The following is a 20978-nucleotide window of genomic DNA, read 5'->3' on the forward strand; positions in this document are numbered from 1 at the left end:
GATAGTGCACTCCGATCATTTACATACAATGTCTTATACATTAGCAAGCCATAACAAAACAAGAAGACATAAATGCAGAGCACGATACTTGCAAAATCCACCCCTCCACAAAATAAAAAAGGTCGCCATGGATACATCAAATTGTCCATTTCATCAAGATTAAAATTGACGAATTTAAATTAAAACTCGGGTCAATCGGATTAAAATTGATGTTTTTTCAGATAAAAATTGATATTAGAAGTTAGACCGTGAGTTGACCTTTGACCTTTTGACCTCAAAAATAGTTGCTTTCCCAATTCAGTGAGGCACTATGCAAATGCTGTTAAACTTTCAAGTCAATCGGATGAAAATTGATTTTAGAAGTTTGACCTTGATTTGACCTTTGACCTTTTGACCTTAAAATTGTTGATTTCCCAATACAGTGCTGCACTATGCAATTGCTCTTTAATTGTCAGGTTAATCAGATGAAAATTGATTTTCCAGATGAAAACCGATTTTAGAAGTTTGACCTCGAGTTGACCTTTGACCTTTTGACCTAAAAAAAATTGGTTGACTTGCAAATTCAATGAATATGCAAATATTGTTCAATTTTCAATTTGATTGGATTAAAAATAGCGATTTTAGAAATTTGACCTCCAGATGACCTTTGACCTCAAAATCAATAGACTTCTCAATTGCGACGTCCTCTACAACTCAGTGACGTTTCATGACGATCGGTTTAGAATTGTGACGTGTAAGCGAGTGACAAACAGACAGACAGAATAACAAACTCAGCACAGACCAATATACTTGAAAAATCTTCGATTTTGCAAGTAATAACCATCATATAAAGTATTTTAGTTTCTTTTTTTTTTCTTTCTTTTTTTCTTTTTTTTTGTATACAGAGTCGAGGCTCGTGAAAGAGCTAAAATGGATCTTCTCTCTGGATTGCCGTACGAGGGTATTATACATGTTGAATTTATGTACTATTTATATATATATATATATATATATATATATATATATATATATATATATATATATATATATATATATATATATATAAGGAAATTTGATGTAAGCTTGGTGTTGGCTTTACGGTTAAGGTGGCTTGCTTAAGATCTTCGGGCCCTGAGTTTGAGGCCCTGCATCAGCGCAGTCTCAAGTCGATCCCATCTGAGTGAGATAAAAGTTGGTTTCTGCAGTCTGGGAATTCTGCTTTCGCTGTATTGTAGCGGAGGTTGTTGATGTCGGTGTAGGACTTGCGAGACTTGCCGTACAGACAGCGAACAAGTTCCTCAAGGGCACTACGAATGGCATCAGACACTCCGGCGGCACTTCATGGTTGTTGAAAGGCGGCAAAGAATTTGCCGTTTTTCTCCAGACTTGGCCGTGTGATCTTATTTTCCTTTCCTGGCAAAGGGGCTGCTCGTATCGCAGCCCGTGGACGCAAGCCGACAAGCACTCGGCACAGCCCGTGCATTTCATGGAGACCTTTGATGTCAAGTCGGCGCCATTTGTTCACAATGCCAGTGTCCCAAGTAAATATTTGGCGTTACTTGATCACAATAGTTCAGCAGAAGTACAAACACATCGGCGTCACGTCATCTCACTTATGTCTGTGGAGGACACATTGTGCTGCATGTAAACAGTGTATAGGACGATCCTCGTGTCCGCTTCTTCCTGTGAAGAGGCGAGCTCCGATTCCCGATTGCGTGAGCGTCAGCGCTTGTCAGACATGCACAGATTTCCTTGCAAACAGAGTTGGAAATCCAGAAATCTTTCTACATATCCTACATATCCACCGACAAGATCGATTCGGTTCTCTTCTTCTTTTTTTTTGCTGTTCATAAAGAACGAGTTCTAATTTCTTGGAAGCTTGGTTCATGGTCTTTTGGCAAGGAAAGAGGTTGGTGGGCCTCATCGCCGACATTCTGCCGATTTCATGAGGCTTTCTCTGTAGGAGTCTGTCCCAAAGTCCACTTTTTGCATTTGCTCGTGAGCTGAACATCTTTTCAGCCAATTGTCCTAAGTTCTGTAGTCATTGAGCGACGGAAGGCATTTCCATCAATGATGAGTACTTTGTCCTCACCTCTTTCACTCCTAGTTACAGCTCTTGCATTCTCTAATTTGTGCAAGAGTGTACATTTCTCTGTTTTGACTGGGAGACCAATTGCTGTGGCCAAGGCCAAGGGTGGTGGGCTTTGTGGGTATGATAGCGCTCTTTCTGAATTAAACTCAGTTCCATTATTACAATGGAGCATTATAATCAATATCTTCATGTTTTCGTGATACACACGAGCTGGTGGATATTATTTCTGAAAGACAAACTTCGGTGGATGCGGATGAAGGTGATCACCCAGATGTCTTCTCTGCCAGATTGACAGATGTGACCTTCAGTTTTAATGCTGATGACAGCAGTGAAGATGATGAAGAGTAGACCTTTAATTTTATCTGTGAAAATATATGTACCAAATCAATATGTATTCCATTCTGATGATTATTTTTGTCGTGAATTCTTTCAAACATTTTACTTTCCTTTATATAGATCTACATAGATCTTTATATAGATCTACATAGATCTTTATATAGATCTCAGCAGTACATTGATCGAATACGTGTATGACCCTAGTAAGGCAATCTATACAGCAACCAAAATACTTTGTGATGGATATTTTGATAGTGTTTGCAAATGTATAAGATGTTGCATGTAATTGATCTGAGTGCACAATCAACTACTCTGTTACATGAGTCTTAATCCGGAACGTAAAGGTTATGGGCTGCAGATGTAAATGTATATATATATACATATATAAAAATGAAAAAAAGACTTAGGGCAAGCCCTGGCAGTAGAGAGAGGCACGAGGATGTGATAAGGTGTGAGGTAAAAATGACCTCACAGATGCAGAGAACCGTGCCGGGAGAGCCGGAGAAGAGACATGATTGCCGGGTGGAGCCGGCGATTGCCATGACCAGGTACTTATACATAGAGTCGTGGCCAAAAATATTGGCACCCTTGCACGTTTTTCAAATAATGCACCATTTCTTCCAGAAAATAGTTGAAATTAAAAAATATTTGGGTATCCACACATGTATTTCTTTGGTTTGCAGTGGAACAAAACAAAAAAGCTGAAATAATTACTAAGTCTTAGCTTATTCCACACAGAAATCCTAAAATGACCTGGACAATATTATTGGCACCTTTTAGAAGTTGTTAGAAATAATTAGATTTCAAGCAGGTGATTCTCCTTTACTTTGGAATTGAACTCACCTATGGTGAGTTGCAGGTTCCTGCAATATAAAAAAATCACTCATTCAACTAGTTTGAATAGAGAAAAGGAGTCATTCTGCTGTTTTGTGTCACTCTTTGTACCACAATGACCATGGATAAAAGAAAGAAAATCAGAGAATTGTCTGAGGAGGTCAGACACAAGATTGTATCCAAGCATGGACAATCTCAAGGCTACAAGCCCATCTCCAGAGACCATGATGTTCCTATGTCCACCGCACGCAATGTTATCAGGAAGTTTAAGGCCCATTGCACTGCAGCCAACCTCCCTGGACGTGGCCACAAGAGAAAACTTGATCGAAGATTGCAGCAAAGAATTGTTTGAATGGTGGAGAAAGCACCTCGATCAATTGCCAAACAGATTCAAGCTGACCTTCAGACACAAGATACGACAGTTTCCAGTGGTGAACAGTTGGTCTCTGAGGGTTGAAGGACAGACTCTGCCCTCATATATGTCGATTACTCTATTGGCTTCCTCTGTGGACAGTTGCAAAACTCTGTCATACGACATCGACAGACCTTTCTCAAAGAGATTGTCAATGAAATCACGTTTACGTGTTCTGTTGTGAATGAGTAGGCCAAGATACAACGGGAGAACAGTCTCACGGTCCGAGTTGTGCCGTACTGCTACAGAATCTCTCCTCCCTCGTTTGACAGCATTGAAGACAAGTAACTGTGTGATGAACGAGACAGCTGTGCTTACATCATTGTCATCAACACGTTCTCTCGCATTTGAGCCCCCGAGAATCATCCCGACTAGAGCAGATAGAGAAGTTGGTAGATTGTCATATTGTTCATCACATAAGGAACTATAGAAGTGGTATTTTTTCTCAAACACTTCTTTGCGAACCAACTTTGCCACTCTCATCAGCATGACAGCTTCATCATCTGGAGCAAAGTTGCATGCATCTAGCAAGGCATCACCAACATCTTCCTTGAATGACAATACTGTGCCAGACTTGCTGTTGTGAGCTTCGTGAGCTGGAATATGTTGTTGGAGTTTCTGTGCAAGTCTGGTGGAATGGATGTGTCCAGTTGTGTCACCACTTAATTTTTGTAGGTGCTCACAATACAATTCCTTGAGATCAGAGAGTTTGAAAACATGATTCAGGTCTACACCCAATTGGCCATATTCCTCAATATAAGACACCACCTCAGCAAGTGCAAGTGACTGTGGATTAATTTGGCGACACTTCCCAGTTGACTGTCTTTGTTGAGATCTATGTTTGTTATGGAATGATGTCAAGCACTTCAAGTGATATACAGCATCAATAGCGATCATATCTCCAACTGATAATTTGGCCAACAGCTTGGTATCTCCGAATTCTTTAGTGATTTGTCTGACACGGGTATCAAGGGCTATTGTCTCGGCTTCGTGAAAGTCTCCTGTGGTGTCATCACAGAAAAAACAAGCTGGTTGATTTCCCTTCTCTGTTTCCATGGAACATGCTGGAGCACTTGCACTGCGAAGGTGCTGTTTAAGTGGTGATTGAGCTAATTCCTGACAAGCTTTTGCTTGTCGCTTCCTGGCTCTTTCCACTTTTGTTGCATCACACAGAACGTAGCAAGCTTTATGCCACTTAGCTCTGTGGGTAACGAGCATTTCCTCCATGCCATCACCATCATTGAGTCTTGATACATCAATGTTCAATGGCACATTGTTTCGTTCATGAAGGGAAGATAAATTTGTGGCCAATGATGCATATCCTGTTGCCGATGGATTTATGAGAGTTCCACCACGTTTTTGACACAGAACACAAATGTCCCAGTTTGTTGGCTGAAATGGTGCTGGGCATGCCTGATGAGCCATTCTAAGTTTTTTTGACATGGTGAACCACTAGATGACCGTCACTGCCTGGATGCCATCAGTTTCTGAAAAAAACAGGAAAAACAGAAAAGATAAGTTGTTGAATGTACATCATTGATATAAGGTACATGTAAAACTTATCTAGTATCATTTCTGTAGTTAAATTCTGGTTATGACCCTGCTGACGAGAAACATAATTATGTGCATCTATGTAAACCTGGTGTTGATGCTAGCGTTGGGTGCCATCCCTGGTTTTGGGCTAGCGGCTAGGGTGCCAGCTTAGGATACCAAGGATCCTGGGTTCAAATCCCAGTCGATCGCTGAATTAACGCCAGGGGGGTTGACTCAGCCTGTCATCCCTTCCGAGGTCGGCTAATTGAGTACCAGTTCACTGGTAATTCCCTGCTTGTCGTAAAAGGCAACAAACAGGGTTGGCGGCAGGAAGGGCATCCGGCCGTAAAACATTGCTTCAAAAAGGGGACCAAAAAACAACAACAACCACGGTCCCCGAAAAGGCCAACCCCTGCTTTGCGGGGAAAAATGGCCTCTAAACGGTGGTTTTTTATGTAAACCTGGTAAATGACCTGAAATGTATGTTAATATCAGTTTTAGACTGTAATTAGGCTCTATTGAAATTGAGCATTAAGATAACATGAGACATATTGGTTTAGCAAAGTGGCAAATGCAAATATATACATTTATGTGACAAATTAATGTTATGAGCATTTTTAAATAAAAATTCACCATGAAGATTGTTATATTACAGCCGTTTTATGGCAAAAAAACAAACATTTTTGTGGCGGCCATTTTGAATTTTCAACTTTTTGGCGGGAAGATGCAACTTATGATATTTCACTTGTGTTTTATTGCATTTCTCGACCTCAAGAACATAGGTATAGACACCAAGATCATGGTAATCGGGGAAATTAGAGCTGATTTATGGGCAAAAATGTGTTTTGTGGTGGCCATTTTGAATTTTGAATTTTTTGGCGGGAAACGTTGGAGTGACATCGTGGTTCCCACAATTTTTGAAATCGGCGTACTCAAAAACCCCCATGTGCAAATTTTCATGCTTCTTTCCAGAAGTGCACACCTCAAGTAAAAAAATGTCACATATCCGCCCCACTATTTGCCCTCTGTCATTCTGATATTCCAATAGCCATGACACCTGCAATAAAAAGGGGATGCACAAGATAGTTGTGGAAGTGTGGTTGTGGTTTCCTCATTTATGGAAGTGTGGTTGTGGTTTCCTCATTTATGGAAGTGTGGTTGTGCTGCTGATGTCTGCCATAGAGCTGGGCAGGAATTTTAGTACATAGTACATAGGCATTGTACCAACATACATTGGCAAACTTTTTTTTTCTGCAGGACAAAGAAACGAGGAAACATCTGTATACATTCACATTAATTATGAGGATATTAGTAGATGAACAAGCTAAGCCAGTATAGTTTATGACATTTGAACCTGTGAGCCCCATTACTAATGAGTGAGTACCCATTTTGCCGACCTTAGAAGGTTGACAGGTTGAGTCAACCCACCTGGTGTTCATACATTGGCAAGACAGGGGCTCAAATTCAGTACCCTAAGATCTCAAGCCAGCCACCTTAACATTAAGCCAACACCAGGATTAGTTATGGACCAAGATGGGAATATTAAAAACAAACCAACTCATTTCAATAACTTAGGATCAATTCTGAGGATCTTTGTTACATTATAAATGAAAACAAAAAGCCTTACCTTTTCGCCCGACTCTGATTGCAGCCTGTACGAGGTCCATGTAGACCTCATGCAGTTTATCCAGAGGAAAAAGAGTGAATGTTCTGGGCACGTTTTGACGCCTGGGCCACAATACTTCCAGTTCACGTTCCTCACGCAATGTTGCAGGCCTAAGTACAACCCCTTGCCGCCGAAATATCTTCACTACTGCTGGCTCCGGCAGATCCGAAAACAGTAAATCACGGAGGGCACCCACTGGTGCAAAGACACGTTGCAGGCGTGAGATGCATGGTAGAGGGCAGCGACCTGCTGCTGCCAGGTCCCTTAGGTCAGCATGAAGATTGGTCATCAAGGTTGTCGGGTGATCAGAGGAAATATCCGAGGTTTGCCATTCTTTACTATCAATGATCATGTTTATGTGGCGTGCTAAAAAGATTTCCCAGACATTAGATGATACCTCAACTGTACTGCTATCAGGACTACAACGCTCCACTGAACACATGCCAGTGCTTTTTGCACTAGCGTTTTCAGCTTTGGGAATAGTAGTTAAGTCCAAGCTGGAGTGCTGCATACGAGAAACTTCTGAGAGCAGTACCTTACTGTCATTTTCCTGTGACGTTTTCCCATTCGCAATTGAGGCCATTGCCCCTTCATCAGAACAGCTCGAATACTTGGTTGAAAGAAGCTCACGTGACAAGGTAACAGGCTCACAAAATGGAAACGGCAAAGGAAGTCGCTTTACAACAACGAAAGGACACATGCCAGGGTGTAATGGGGAGGATGATTTCACCATGGCTGAAGGAGAGTCGACGTGTTCAATCCCACTCTCATTGTCTGAATGCGTTGTTCTGACTGGTTGTTCACTGGCTGGAGTGCACATCTGAACAGGCAAGCATGGAGTTGACTCCGTAGTTGTCGGCAATGCCTGATGTACCATCACAGTTTGTGGTATGTCAGTTGGAGATTGCGTAAATTGTAATGTGTGAGGAGGTAGAGCAAGAGGCCTTTGGGTAGGGACAGTTGACACAATGGCAGAAAGACTTGACGTTTCTCCGGTAGGAGCATTTTGATGTGCCAAGGACAAGAGAGGAATACTTTGCGTGTGTAAGTTTTGAGAGTTTCTGGATGCAGTAACAAAGGAATGTCGAGCTTTCCTCTCCATTGAAGATGAGGGAAACTGCGAGGAAGTAAACTGAGGTAATTTTACAAATAAATCAGTAGAAAGAGGACTGTCTGGTAACTGTGAAGAGACCTGATGATGAATTGGGAGCTCAGAAATGTGGGAATGGCAACTTTTCAAATCTGATGCAAATGAAAGAGGAAGAGCAGATTGTTTTGGATGAGAGAGAGAGGTTATTGGAGCTTGAGCAATGCAAGCATTTTTAATAGGTTGTTTTTTAAATAACGTGCACTGGGATGAAAGCGGACTACACCAAGTTTCTTTTTGTGTTGGCTTGCCTGTGGCATTAGAATAAATTGAAGGTTGTTGGATTTTCTTATGACAATAAGGATTTGTCAATGGAGACTGTAGATATGCTATCTGAGTAGAAGGAGGTGAAATAGATGAGGTTGTAATATGGGAACTGGGACATTTCAGACTTGGGTTCTTGAAGCCTGGGTTTTGGGCAGTGGAAACCACAATCTGAGAGAAGTTGACCTGGGAGGTTGACCTCTGGGAAGCAAGAAGTGTAGATGTATTAAGATGACTGGAAGGGCATTGAGAGGGGGCAAGTGGAGTGGTTGTTACAAAAGCAACTGTGAGTTTAGGGGAAGAGAACCGAGGGGTGGAGGTTAAGGGGCTGGACCTTTCGGTGGCAAGGAAAATTGGAGAGACTGGATGCTCTTGTTGGTCAGCATCCTGCTGAGAGGCAGGGTGCTGTTGCAGGTCAGGGTCCTGCTGAGATGCTGGGGGCTGTTGCGGGCCAGGATCCCGCTGAGAGGCCAGGTGCTGTTGCAGGTCACGGTCCCGCTGAGAGGCCGGGTGCTGTTGCAGGTCAGGGTCCTGCTGAGAGGCAGGGTGCTGTTGTGGGTCAGGGTCCTGCTGAGAGGCAGGGTGCTGATGCGGGTCAGGGTCCTGCTGAGAGGCAGGGTGCTGTTGCGGGTCAGGGTCCTGCTGAGAGGCAGGGTGCTGATGCGGGTCAGGGTCCTGCTGAGAGGCCGGGTGATGTTGCGGGTCAGGATCCCGCTGAGAGGACGGGTGCTGTTGCGGGTCAGGGTTCCGCTGAGAGGCCGGGTGCTGTTGTGGGTCAGGGTCCTGCTGAGAGGCCGGGTGTTGTTGCGGATCAGAGTCCCGCTGAGAGGCCGGATGCTGTTGCGGGTAAGGGTCCCACTGAGAGGCCGGGTGCTGTTGCCGGTCAGAGACCCGCTGAGAGGCCAGGTGCCATTGTAGGTTAGGGACCCGCTGAGAGGTCGGATGTCGTTGCGGCGCAGAGGTGAGCTGAGAGGCCGGGTGCCATTGCGGGTCAGGGACCCGCTGAGATGCCAGATGCCGTTGCGGGGCAGAGGTTAACTGAGAGGCAGGGTGCTGTTGTGGGTCAGGGGCCCGCTGAGATGCCAGGAGCTGTTGCGGGTCAGGGTCCCGCTGAGAGGCAGGGTGCCGTTCCGGGTGAGGTGGCCGCTGAGAGACAGTTTGCTGTTGCAGATCAGGGTTCCACTGAGAGGCCGCGTGCTGCTGTGAATCATGGTGCTGCTGCGGGTCAGGGTAATGCGGCGGATCAGGGTAATGCAGTGGATCAGGGTAATTCTGCAGATCAGGGTAGTGTTGAGAGGCCTGGGGTTGCTGCAGATCATGGTACAACTTAGGGGATCGGTGCTGTTGCCAATCAGTGTACAGCAGAGAGGACCAGCGCTGTTGCTGATCAGGGTAGTGCTGAGAGGACTGGTTGTCTTTCCAATCAGGGTGTGGCTGAGACAACCGGTTCTGTTGCCGATTAGGGTACAGGTTAGAGGACCATGGCTGTAGCTGATGAGTGTGCTGTTGAGATGTTCGGTGCTGTTGCCGACCAGGGTGCTGCTGAGAGGCCGGGACCTGTTGCTGATCAGGGTGCTGCTGAGAGGCTGTGACCTGTTTCCAATCAGGGTGCTGCTGAAAGGCCGGGACCTGTTGCCCATCAGGGTGCTGCTGAGAGGCCGGGACCTGTTGCCGATCAGGGTGCTGCTGAGAGGCCGGGACCTGTTGCCGATCAGGGTGCTGCTGAGAGAGAGGGAGTTGTTGCTGATCAGGGTCTTGCTGAAAGTACGGGTAGTACTGTGGAGGAGTGTGGTGGTGTTGTGAAGTGGGTTGATAGTGTTGTGAGGAATGGTGGTGCCGCATTGTTGACTGGCACTGTGAGGAATCGCGATGCCGCAACAAATGATGATGTTGCATCACTGAGTGGTGCTGGAAGGGATGGTGGTGCTGTTCTGAGGCTGTGTGAGGCTGATCCAAGGGAGATTGATACTGCAGCACTGGAGGACAATGTGAAGCAGGGTGATATTGCTGCACTGGAGGATGTTGAGAAGCAGGGGGATGCTGCAGCACTGGAGGATGCTGCAGCACTGGAGGCTGATACAAGGCAGGGTGGTGCTGCTGTACTGGAGGCTGAAGCAAGACAGTGAGGTGTTTCTGCGGTGCCGGGTGGGGATGCTGCGACGCCGGGCGGGGATGCTGCGACGCCTGGCGGGGATGCTGTGACGCTGGACGGGGATGCTGCGATGCCGGACGGGGATGCTGCGACGCCCGGCGGGGATGCTGCGACGCCGGGCGGGGATGCTGCGACGCCGGGCGGGGATGCTGCGACGCCGGGCGGGGATGCTGCGACGCCGGGCGAGGATGCTGCGACACCGGGCGGGGATGCTGCGATGCCGGGCAGGGATGCTGTGATGTGAGGCACTGCAAGATAGATTGACACTGCGACACAGGGTAGTAAGCATCTTTTGGTTGTATTAGAGGTATCTGAGAATCGATGGACCTTAAGCTGGGAGAACAAGATGAATAATGGTGTTTTAATGGGATTTTGTTGGGTGATGTGTGGTGAATCTGAGAAGCAAACATTGGAGAATTAATTAATTGGAAGGCTTCTAGATGTGGAGTAATGTTCTGTGTGATTGGGAGTTTATAGTGAGGTAATCTATTTGGAAGATTATTCAAGTCCTGCACTTCTTGTGACTGCTCATTGTTGTCCTTTACTTTGACTTTTGAAGGAATAATTGCATTTGGTTCAAATATATATTTATATTGCTCATTTTGATTTTGTTCATTAGTTTCAAAGGGTAGCGAAACCATCTTGCTGGACGGATTCATTCCAGTGTCCTTCTTTTGCTCCAGTCGCCACTGGGTCTTTGACTGATCATTTGGTGAAAGGTATACGTAATTTTTCAAAAACTCAATATATCTTTCATCGCACATATCATTCTTGCCGTCGGTCATGCCAAATTGCCCCCATGCCTCCTGACTGGCATTTTGCTTTGCCAATTGATCTTCTATTTTGATGGATAAATCATTATCATTTGACATCATCAGCACATGAGGTACTTCGATAAGATGGGGCCGATGTTGAGGGATTTCAGAGAGCTTAACGTGATTGTGCTGCTCCAGTTTGTTTGTGTCACTGCTGCTCTGACCAACTCCACAATTCACTTTGTTCTTAGTCCTGGAAGAAGCATGGTTTTGAGAGGACAAATGGTAGTTTGGCATCTGCCAGGGAAGGTTCTGAGCAGCAGTGCTGGACTTTTGGCAAACCACTCGTCCAGTCAGAGGCCATCTTGTATCATCTAACGGTTTCACATGCCTCAAACCATAAACCTGTGAGTTGCTGGACTCCTGTTGCAAAGCGGATGTGCATTTCTTTGAAAAACAATCGTAGGCCAAATATGGATTTGGTGATCGTACGGTATGCGGCAGAGTTGGAACATCGACTGTCCAAGGATTCTGAAAGTTACACCTGCTATCAGTGCTAGAAACAACATGAGTTTTGCTCTCTGGGGAGAATGGAGGATTGTTGACACCAGAGTTGCACTTACCAATTCCCGTTGGCCTAGCAATTGCACAAGGGTGAGTTACACTATTCTGCACCTCAATCTGCTCAGCAATAGCATAGCATTCTTCTGTGGAATTATGTGTGGTGCCAATAACATTGTGACATTGATCGAGTAATCCCTGTTCATTAAATTGATTATTTAGAGGCGATGAAGTTGTAGAGGAGTCATTTACATTGTTATATTGTGGTTGCCATTGAAGTGACTGCAATTCTTGAGGTGATGGTATCATTTTCACTTCCAAATCCACACCAAGACTTGGCTCAACTTCGCCCTTGCTTGCGTCATCTCTGCAAACTATTGGAGGAAATTCACATGGCATGTTGCCAATGTTATCAAATGGGACGTCAAAATAGTTTGGTGCTGATGATTTGGGAGTTGTGCAAGTCATCGTGCCTGGCCTAGATTCTTGTAAACAAGCTGTGCTAAGCTCATGTGATGCATCACCATTAGCTTCCATTGTGGGTTCTTTCACTATGGGGTTTTGCTCTGGTGGAAAAAGACATGGCTCCAATTGCACCACAACTGTATGTCCCTTGTCTTCAAGCAAAAGAGGACACCCGTCTCCTGATGGAGAATCGTCGGTGGTCTGGTACCCCTTCACCTCATAGCTCTCAAGCCGACAGTTGAACAAAGAAGCTACATTTGTTTTTGGCGTACCAGGAGGTTCCTCTACTGGAGTATATTGCCGTGAGTTTTCACCATCAGTCGTAGATCCTGGCAGTTTCTCGGACGTCTGCTCTTTAAAGCAGTTAAGCAAGCGCTTCTTGAAATTCATACTGGAGCTCTTGTTCACTGAAAAGAAAAGCAGAAAGACAATGACTGGTCAGTAGGTATTGCAAACGAATTACTCACTCAAAAAAAAAAATGTCAGGGTAGATTAGGGAAGCATAAACAATTTTCTTTTCCTTTATGACATTATGTATCGGTGGAAAATCACTTGGACTTTCAGGGATCATTTCAACTCAGGTATGACTGAACATGAACAAAGGGTTGGCATGGCTCCTTACTTCCAGTAATTTCAAGTCATAAAAATCCACTTATAATCTCAATAGTGGAGAAATAAGCTGTTTACACGTGATGTGCATGAGACGCCATCAGAAAAAAAAAAATCAAACACTAAGGAAGTAAAATTACAATGTACAGGACCAGTCTTACGGTCACCTTGTGGAAAAGAAAAAAAAATCATCCACCGCCTCTCCTGTCCCACGCCCTCGCCCCCACACTAGCCCATCAACCGGCCAAACATTCACTGCCTAATATGCAGATGGCCCTTGTTTACATACGGTAATTACATAATACAGTAAACAAATTCAAACAAGGACCAAAACAATTCCTTCCGAAGGTAAGGAATGCAAAACCAACAATTTGAACGGTCTTTTGAACAGTCTAGTCTAGCTTTGGTTACCCACAATTGCTTTGAAAAGTAATGCCCCCCTGGGTGCGAAGTTTTGTGATTACGACACTAGATGTCTGAGTGCTATGTTAGTCAAGATGGTAGAAGACAGCATGACGTCAGTGCAGTTAAAGCAGGGTGCAATTGTCGACATTCTAACAGCAGAGAACGTGCCTCCTATTGACATTCATTAGCGAATGGGAGTTGTGTATGGCGATGATTGCAACGATGTGAGTACTGTCCTTCGATTGGCTAGGCATAGTTAAGACAGTGATGTTGGACAAACCAACTTGCAAGACAACGCAATGCGAGAGACCAATAACAGCAACTGATGTGGCTTCACCAACAACATGCCGATCAGTTTATCAAAGAGAACCAGCGGGTATCTCAGCAGACAATACTCAGCATGGCATTTCATGCAAGTGAGTGCAGGCTATTATGACCACTCTCAGATACAGGAAGTTGTGTGGTTTCCCTGAATGCTGACTAATGCAATGAAGGAGAAGTGGATGGAATTGTGTGCAGAGCTGTTGTTGCACTATAAACATGAAGACAACCAGTTCGTACTCAATATTGTGACTGGAGATGAGAGTTGGGTGCACGATTACAATCCTAAGAATAAGAGGTCAATGAAGTACCACTACAAAGGATCACACCTGCAGCAAACAAAAATGAAAGCATCTGCCCGGGAAAGCTGTGCCGACGACCTTTTGGGACGTGAAGGGGATAGTCCATTTGAAATTCATGCCAAATGGTACCACCATTAACTCTGAGCACTACATGGAAACTTGAAAGACACTGAAGGCTTCGACCTGACATACCGATGGTTCTCCTCCAACACGACAATGCACGATGGTTCTCCATCGTTCTCCATAATAAATCCAATTACTCTTCTGTCCGTCTATTCGTTTTATTCCTTTTCCTCTTGCATTTCGTCGTTTCAGTCTTTTCCCAGATTGGGCAGCTGTGGTGCGATACGGCCAAAGTTCTGGGTGAATCGGGTGAGTCAGGGATCCTGTTAGGTCACGGTTAAATACACCACCGCTCGGTCATAATAACATCTAAACCGCGATCAGTAACAATTGGTGTCTGGGAGTGAGATTCGGGGCCCGAACCAAATTTTTAAAACATCTAGAAAAAATTTGGTCAAAATTTGGAGCGGCCGAAATTTGTTTTGTTTTATAAAACCCGAATTTTGAAATCGCGCCATGGCTGGTCAAGGCGATCGAATGCCGGTGGGTGAGCTAGAAGAGGGGTTAGGGGTAACCCAGGATCAAAAGGAGGGGAGCAATGAGGAGGCGGTTGAGGGAGTATCGGGCGCGCAAAATGGCGCCTCGCACATGGCCACGCCGCCCACGACCGTAGCAGCGCCGCTGGTGGATTCGAACCTTTTCTTCCTGCAAATGAGGGCCCTTATGGGACAAATGGGAGACCAAATTGGAGGTTTGAAAAACAGTATAGAAGCTCAGAGTGAGCAAATGGGGGTAATGGGGAACCGGATGGATGCTCAGGGTGAGCGATTGGAGGGCCAAATGGGGGTAATGAGGGACGAAGCGAGGGGTACCGTTGAGGAGTTAGACAAGAAATTTGGGAAGTTAGACAATAATTTTGAGGGGTTAGACAACGGGATAAAAGAGGTAAAGAATGGGTTAACGGGGGTGGAAAATAGAATGGCTGCCCAGGAGAATCAAATAGAGGAGGTAAAAATCGGGGTAGAAACCAAACTGGATGCTCAGAGGGATGAATTGGGACAGATGAGGGCGGCATCTACAAAAGAAAGGGAGGAGATGAAGGAGGAGATACGACGAGGTGTGGGTGAGGAGGTTTCGGGGCTACGCGAGGAGGTAAAGCGAGGTGAAAAGCGTATGGAGAAAGAGGTGAGGAATAATACGGCTAGGTTACAGGGGGGAATAGAAGATCTGACGGAGGAGGTGGAACAGCTGACAGAGGGACAAACGAAGTTAGTGGAGCAGGTTCAAAGGAACACTGCAGTACTCGGAGGGTTAAAGGCGACACAAAAAGAAATAAAAAACGAATTAATAGCGACGCAGAGGCAATGTCAGATGGTACGTGAGGAACTGACAATGAGGGTGGACGAGGTGACAGAGATAATGGAGACGAAGGACCGGCAGGTGAGGATGCACATAGAGACGGTCACGGTAGCCTTAGAGGACGAACTTGAGGAGACGCACCGAGAAATAAAAGAGGTTAAACAAAAATTAGAGGAAGTGGAAGAAGAGGTGAGTGAAATTAAGAAGAGACGGACAGAAACGAAGAGAGAAATCCAGGAGGAGGTGATGGAATATGTGCAAGGTCGGTGCACAACTCATGATGTGATGCTCACTAACCAAATAAAGAGTTTGCAGGTGGCAAAGGAGGTGCGGAGACGAGGTACGGAGGTGAGTGGCAATGTATATGATGTGAGGAAAGCTTCAGTCGGCTTGGGGATTGGTTTGGATCCGGGTGTTCGTGAAAGGCCGTTGGTGAAGTGTGCGACAGGTCTGGTGTGCGAAAAAAGAGGTGTGCAAGAATGTCCGGCCATGGGGTGTGTGAGGAAAAAGTGCACGCCGAGGAGTGAGTGTGCCGTCAAGAGTGAGTTGGTCGAAGCGCGTGTGCGAGGGGGTACATGGAAGCGCGGTGTGGTAAGTGTTACGGAGGAAGTAACGAAAGAGTGTGCGCAAGAGGATGCGCGAGAAAGGTGTGTAACGGACGGGTGCATGGGGAAAGCGCATGCTGTCAAGAGTAAGGGAGAATGCATGCCTGTGGTGAGTGTTACAGAGGGTGTAACGGGACAATGTGCGGAAGAGTGTGCGCGAGAAAGGCGTGTAACGGACGGGTGCATGGGGAAAGAGTGCGTTGTCAAGAGTGGTGGTGAGAGTAGTGAGAGTGACACGGAGTGTGAGTTGGTTGTGGCAGGTGAGCAAGGATGTACACCTGGAATGGAAGGATGCACACCTGGAATGGTAGAGCGTGAGTGGGAATGCACGCTGGAATTGGTAGTGAGGCACGTGGTTGGGTGAGCGGGTGAGAGCACACCTGTAATTGTCACAAAGGAGGTGACCGAGAAAGGGGCGCGAAGAGGTGTGTTGGTGAGGTGTGCGAGCGACGAATGTGTGCCAAGTTGTTCGGTGGTCAGGTGTGTGACCAAGTCGGTGAGCGGAATGAGTGTACCGAGGTGTGTAAGAAAAGGTACGACGAGGAGCATGGAAACGGCTGCATGTATGAGCAAGAAAGGGGTAGCGTATGCATGTAAGCGTCCAGGTGAAGCATCGACGGTAACCGGTTTAGCGGTTAGAACGACTTATAGCCGAATCGGGCCCTCGGTGCGTGCCGGGCTTCGGGTGCCGCGAGAACCAGCGGGGATCCGAGCCACGGCGGGTTCGAAAGGACCGCCGTGCGCGATCCACGCTGGGCCTCGCGTGGAACGGCCGCGTCCGGGCTCCACTAGGCGGAGCGGGCAGCCCGATAGGAAGGGTCGTCATGGCGACCACTTTCTATTGAGACGTGCCGGCAGGTCGAGATCGGGACATTGGATGGCTCCACGCCGAGGTGGTGCGTGGGATCTCGGCCCGGGTAAGCCCCCGCCCCTGCCACGAATGCGGGACGTATCCAGCCGCTGGCACAAAAGAACCCGCGTTCATGGCTCGGCTGTACGAAGCCGGGCTGTAGACGTGAATTGGCGCACCGAGAGGATGTAATAAGTAGACGGGTGATGATGATAGTGATAGTGATTTGATACGAAATTTATAATAGTGGGTAGAATTGGCAGTAAATGGAAAATTTTTGAATTGGTTGGAATTTGGACAAACAAAATTTATAGTGAGAGACCCCCGATGTGGTGGGATGGCAAATCCACCATCCCTCACAGACGTGGGGCAAATGCGCACTAGCTTATGGGGTTGATGGCAGTGAAAACTAGCCCGGGTGGGTTAGGATATTGATAGGGATCTAGCGAAGATGACATTAGGTGACGTTAAGGTTAGTTAGTGACAAGGATACCTGTAGTGGGGACGCAGGTAGATTAGTGTGGATGATAATGACGTGGGAGTGCAATAGTTTAAAGGGACGACTGGGAAGCGCAAGTTTCAGAGGGGAGTAGTTAGCTGAGATGATGCCGTGTGTTTGAGAATTGAACAGGTGTGATTGCACAGGTGTGCAACTGAACAGGTGTGTGGAGCAGTGTATGAGGGAGTAGTGGTGATTGCGTGTTGTGTTGACCAAATGGTCCAGGAAGAGGAGGAGGGTGCAGGTGGCACCAGGTAGGATTGCACAGGTGTGCAACGACAGGTGAATGGAGGACAGGTGTATGGAATAAATGGTATGGAGTATTGGAATGGATGGTCGTGGAGTGAGTATGGTGGAAATTGTGGAGTGGAGTGGATGGTGCGAAGGTGTGAATGGGGGAAGAGTGGACCCCCATCACGGATACCCGGGGCGGGTAGTGGAAGTGTTAGGTAGAGGGTACAGGTAAATTGTGGTTGGATATTGGCATCTGTGGTGCGAGGTGAAAGAATGGTATTTGGATGGGTGCATTAGTGTTGTGGAAATGGCTGGGCGTGTAGCCTGTTAGTGTGTGTAGTTGGTTTGGGCACTCCACCACTGTGAGGATGTCGGCCAGGTGAGGCCGCAGGTGGGCTCTGGGAGCCGGTAGTTGTGGATGGGGCCCGAGGATCCGGAGGACGGACCCGGGTAGCCCAGTGCCAGAGGGCACCAGGGGGTGACAGAGCCAGGAGAGGGCCTGCCCCAGTTAGTTAGGTTAGGGTGAGGAGCTAGGTAAGCTCGGGTGGCAACTGCAGTGGTGGAGGTGTGCAGGTGGGTAGACCTGCTGGGAGAGCTACACGTCGCAGCCCAGAAATTGTGCGAGGCACCGGGAGATGAATCGGGGGAGTGAGACCCCAAAATTGAGAAGCACCACAGTTTGGTCAATGGGAATTGGTTTTTAGAACCCATAGTGTAAGTTGGCCAATGGATTGGCAGGGAGAGACCCCGGGTAGTGTAAAGTGTGTTAATGTCATTTAGAAAGTAGTTAGGATGAAGTCTCCTCGCACCATCTGCATCCACTCACCTGAGGTGACAGGTACTCCGCACCATGCCATGTTTAATTATTTTTACTGTGCAAATGTTTGGATTGTGAGACGCATCATGACGTGGGTGTGACATTGTGCTTTGATGTTCCATCTCTGCCTCCTTATGAGGATTGATGATGAATTTGGTGATGGCAAATTTTGAAGTAGAGGGATTGTGGAGACGAATTTGGTATACGGGAAATATGGGGAAGACGTGACAGTAGTGACGAATTTGTAAATGTGTAGATTTTTGTACATATGGGGTAAGGGCAAGGGTAGGGTAGGTGACAGGGGGGTGACGTATGGTAGGGACGAGCTTTCTCACTTCGCCCTCCGTACGCATTTCGCCTTGCATTGCCTTATTGATGTGTACCCTTGTGACCTTACCCCTCGCTCAATTGTCTTTCCCCTTTTGTCTCCCACATGACCTGTGCGCCACTGGGTGCCGAGGGGAGCATGCGTGGGTCGGCCATTGTGCGCCCGAAATTCCCAGAACCAGCTGTCTGCATCGATGCACCACATTATGGACCACATGTCTGTGGCCGAGCACCACTTATGGACCCCATGGGTTGGGGCATGGCCCCTCTGCTGGAACCGGCCATGAGGGGCGAAATCTTGCTGGCGGACCTTGGCCACAGGGCACCGATGCCCCACAGGTGAACCACACTAGTCGGCCCTGTGGGCCATAAATAAAATCAAATAAAAAGGACACATTGGGTGCATTTTTCAGTTCAAATAGGCCGCCAGTAAGAAAATGAAGGAAAAGACAACAACTGGAAGAAATAATAATAACCAGCAGAGGGAGCCGAAGAGCAAGAGATCACCTGCAGGGTTAGGGGTTGTTGGTTTATTTTTATTGATGAACAATGGTGACTGCACCGATTGGTGCTTGAGGGTGCCTGTATTGGTGCGTTTTTGGGTGCTTTAATGGTGCGTCGATGCAGAGCAGACTGTCTCCCCCCCAGAAAGAACAATTACAGGTCCTGGGTTAGTTTTGTAAATAAAAATAGCGTCATTGTAAATAATGCTTCCCACCGTCAGTGTATAGTTTGAAGACCATTCCGCGATTCGGTTAACTGTGGGCGTAAGTCTGTTAGGCAGGGTGCAATGGAGCAGCGGGACACATTTATTTATGTTTTAAAACTGTCGCACTCAGGGTCAGGTTAAAAGTAGAGGGAACTACACCTACGTGTCACACTCAAAAGTAAAAGTTGTAGGCCCGGGACGTGCCTAAGAGGCGGAGGGTGCAGTGTTGCGGAGATGAGGACTGTATATTTTTTTGATTGTGTGCTGTACTATTATTATTATTGGTTATTCTGCGCCCCCCTACCTCCGGAGCTGTGTAAAGGTGAAAGGGCATCCCATAATTAGTCCACGAGCATACACATCAGCCAAGTAATAGAATACCCCTGTTGGTAGTTATCTCTTATTCTGTGTTTTAGGGTAAGGCTGTGTCTCCCATTAATTGAAGTACTCCATTGCACCAGTGAAAGAGAATAGATCCCCTTTCCTTCCCATCCCCAAAATCTCCCTTTCCTTCCCATCCCCAAAACCTCCATTTCCATATTACATCCCCTCTCGTCATTGCTGAGCCCTCGATTCCCAATCACCTCCCCTCCAATAACCGCCATTGACCATGTGCTTGAGTCGGAGAAGAAAGGCGTGTCTCCACCTCGTCATAGAGGGGAGGAGGGGCGTACCCGCCCGTCGTCATCGAGGGGGGAGCCCGAGGGTCGCGCGACCAACCAGGGCCGAGGTGAGCACCCCGATGGGCGTGTCCAAAACGCCGGCGGCGTAATCGCTGGAGGCGCTATAAAAGGCGCGAACGGAAGTGAGTTGGTCCGAGTTGGTTGAGAGTCGGTCGTCAAGTGGAGAGTGGTGAAGAGTCAGTCAGTAGAGGTGGTGGTCAAGTGGTTGCGTTGGTTGCGGTGAGGAGTCGGTGGTAAAGAGTGAGGGACCAAGAAAGAGTTGAGGGTTTGGACCAACGAGTCAGACAAGTCCTGGGAACGCAGCGGACGGAGGCCGCAGCAGCAAGAACACCCAACAGCCAAAGGGGGCCTGAACGGCGGTTTGGAGCAGGGCCGAAAAGGAACGGCGGCTGCTAAACGCGCCGGTTGAGCTGCAGGACCCCCTTGGACCTTTCCTCTCCCTCCAGCCATCCACCTCCTGCCTTTCCACCCTTCTTGTATACGTGAGTTTGTTTTGTTTGTTCTGACCATGGGTATTTAATTAAGTCTGTAGGTAAGCTAGTATTTGCACTGTGTCACCTGCGTCTTATGTGTTGTAAATAAACCTTGATTGCTCCTTTTTGCTTGTGTAAATAATAAATCCAATTACTCTTCTGTCCGTCTATTCGTTTTATTACCTTCGCAAAAGCGGAAGGTTATGTTTTGATCGCTGTGTATTTATTTGTATGTCTGTGTGTGTGTGTGTATGTTATTCGCATAACTCAAAAAGTATTCAACCGAATTGCATGAAATTTGGTGGGATGATTGGTTATTATACGGGACACATTTGATTAGATTTTGGGAGCAATCGGGTCAAAGGTCAAGGTCAAGGTCACGAAAAGGTCAAAATCGTATTTTTACCAAGTACAGAACAGTAGCTGCGGCGAAGGTATGCGCTCTACCGAGTGCCCGTTCTAGTTCCTTTTCCTCTTGCATTTCGTCGTTTCAGTCTTTTCCCAGATTGGGCAGCTGTGGTGCGAT

The 20978-nt window shown here is 46.8% G+C and overlaps 1 protein-coding gene across 4 annotated transcripts in view; it reads right to left on the bottom strand.

The window, feature by feature from the left end:
* Positions 1 to 20978, bottom strand: part of LOC137421540 (uncharacterized) — an 89676-nt gene that overhangs the window by 20053 nt on the left and 48645 nt on the right. For 2 of the 4 annotated variants that reach the window (XR_013622323.1, XM_078771310.1), the window contains exons 1-2: positions 14026 to 14085; positions 6814 to 12603 (exon numbers count right to left, since the gene is read on the bottom strand). Coding sequence is in view for 3 of the 4 variants with exons in the window: in XM_078771310.1 (XP_078627436.1) it covers positions 6814 to 12603; positions 14026 to 14068 (5833 nt within the window). In the remaining variant the exon portion in view is untranslated. Of the gene's footprint in view, positions 1 to 6813; positions 12604 to 14025; positions 14086 to 20978 lie in introns of those variants that run through there. The other 2 variants (XM_078771308.1, XM_078771309.1) reach the window with 2 other exon arrangements.

This window comes from Myxine glutinosa, chromosome 2 (genome assembly GCF_964187855.1).
Source record: "Myxine glutinosa chromosome 2, kmMyxGlut1.1, whole genome shotgun sequence".
Taxonomy (NCBI): domain Eukaryota; kingdom Metazoa; phylum Chordata; class Myxini; order Myxiniformes; family Myxinidae; genus Myxine; species Myxine glutinosa.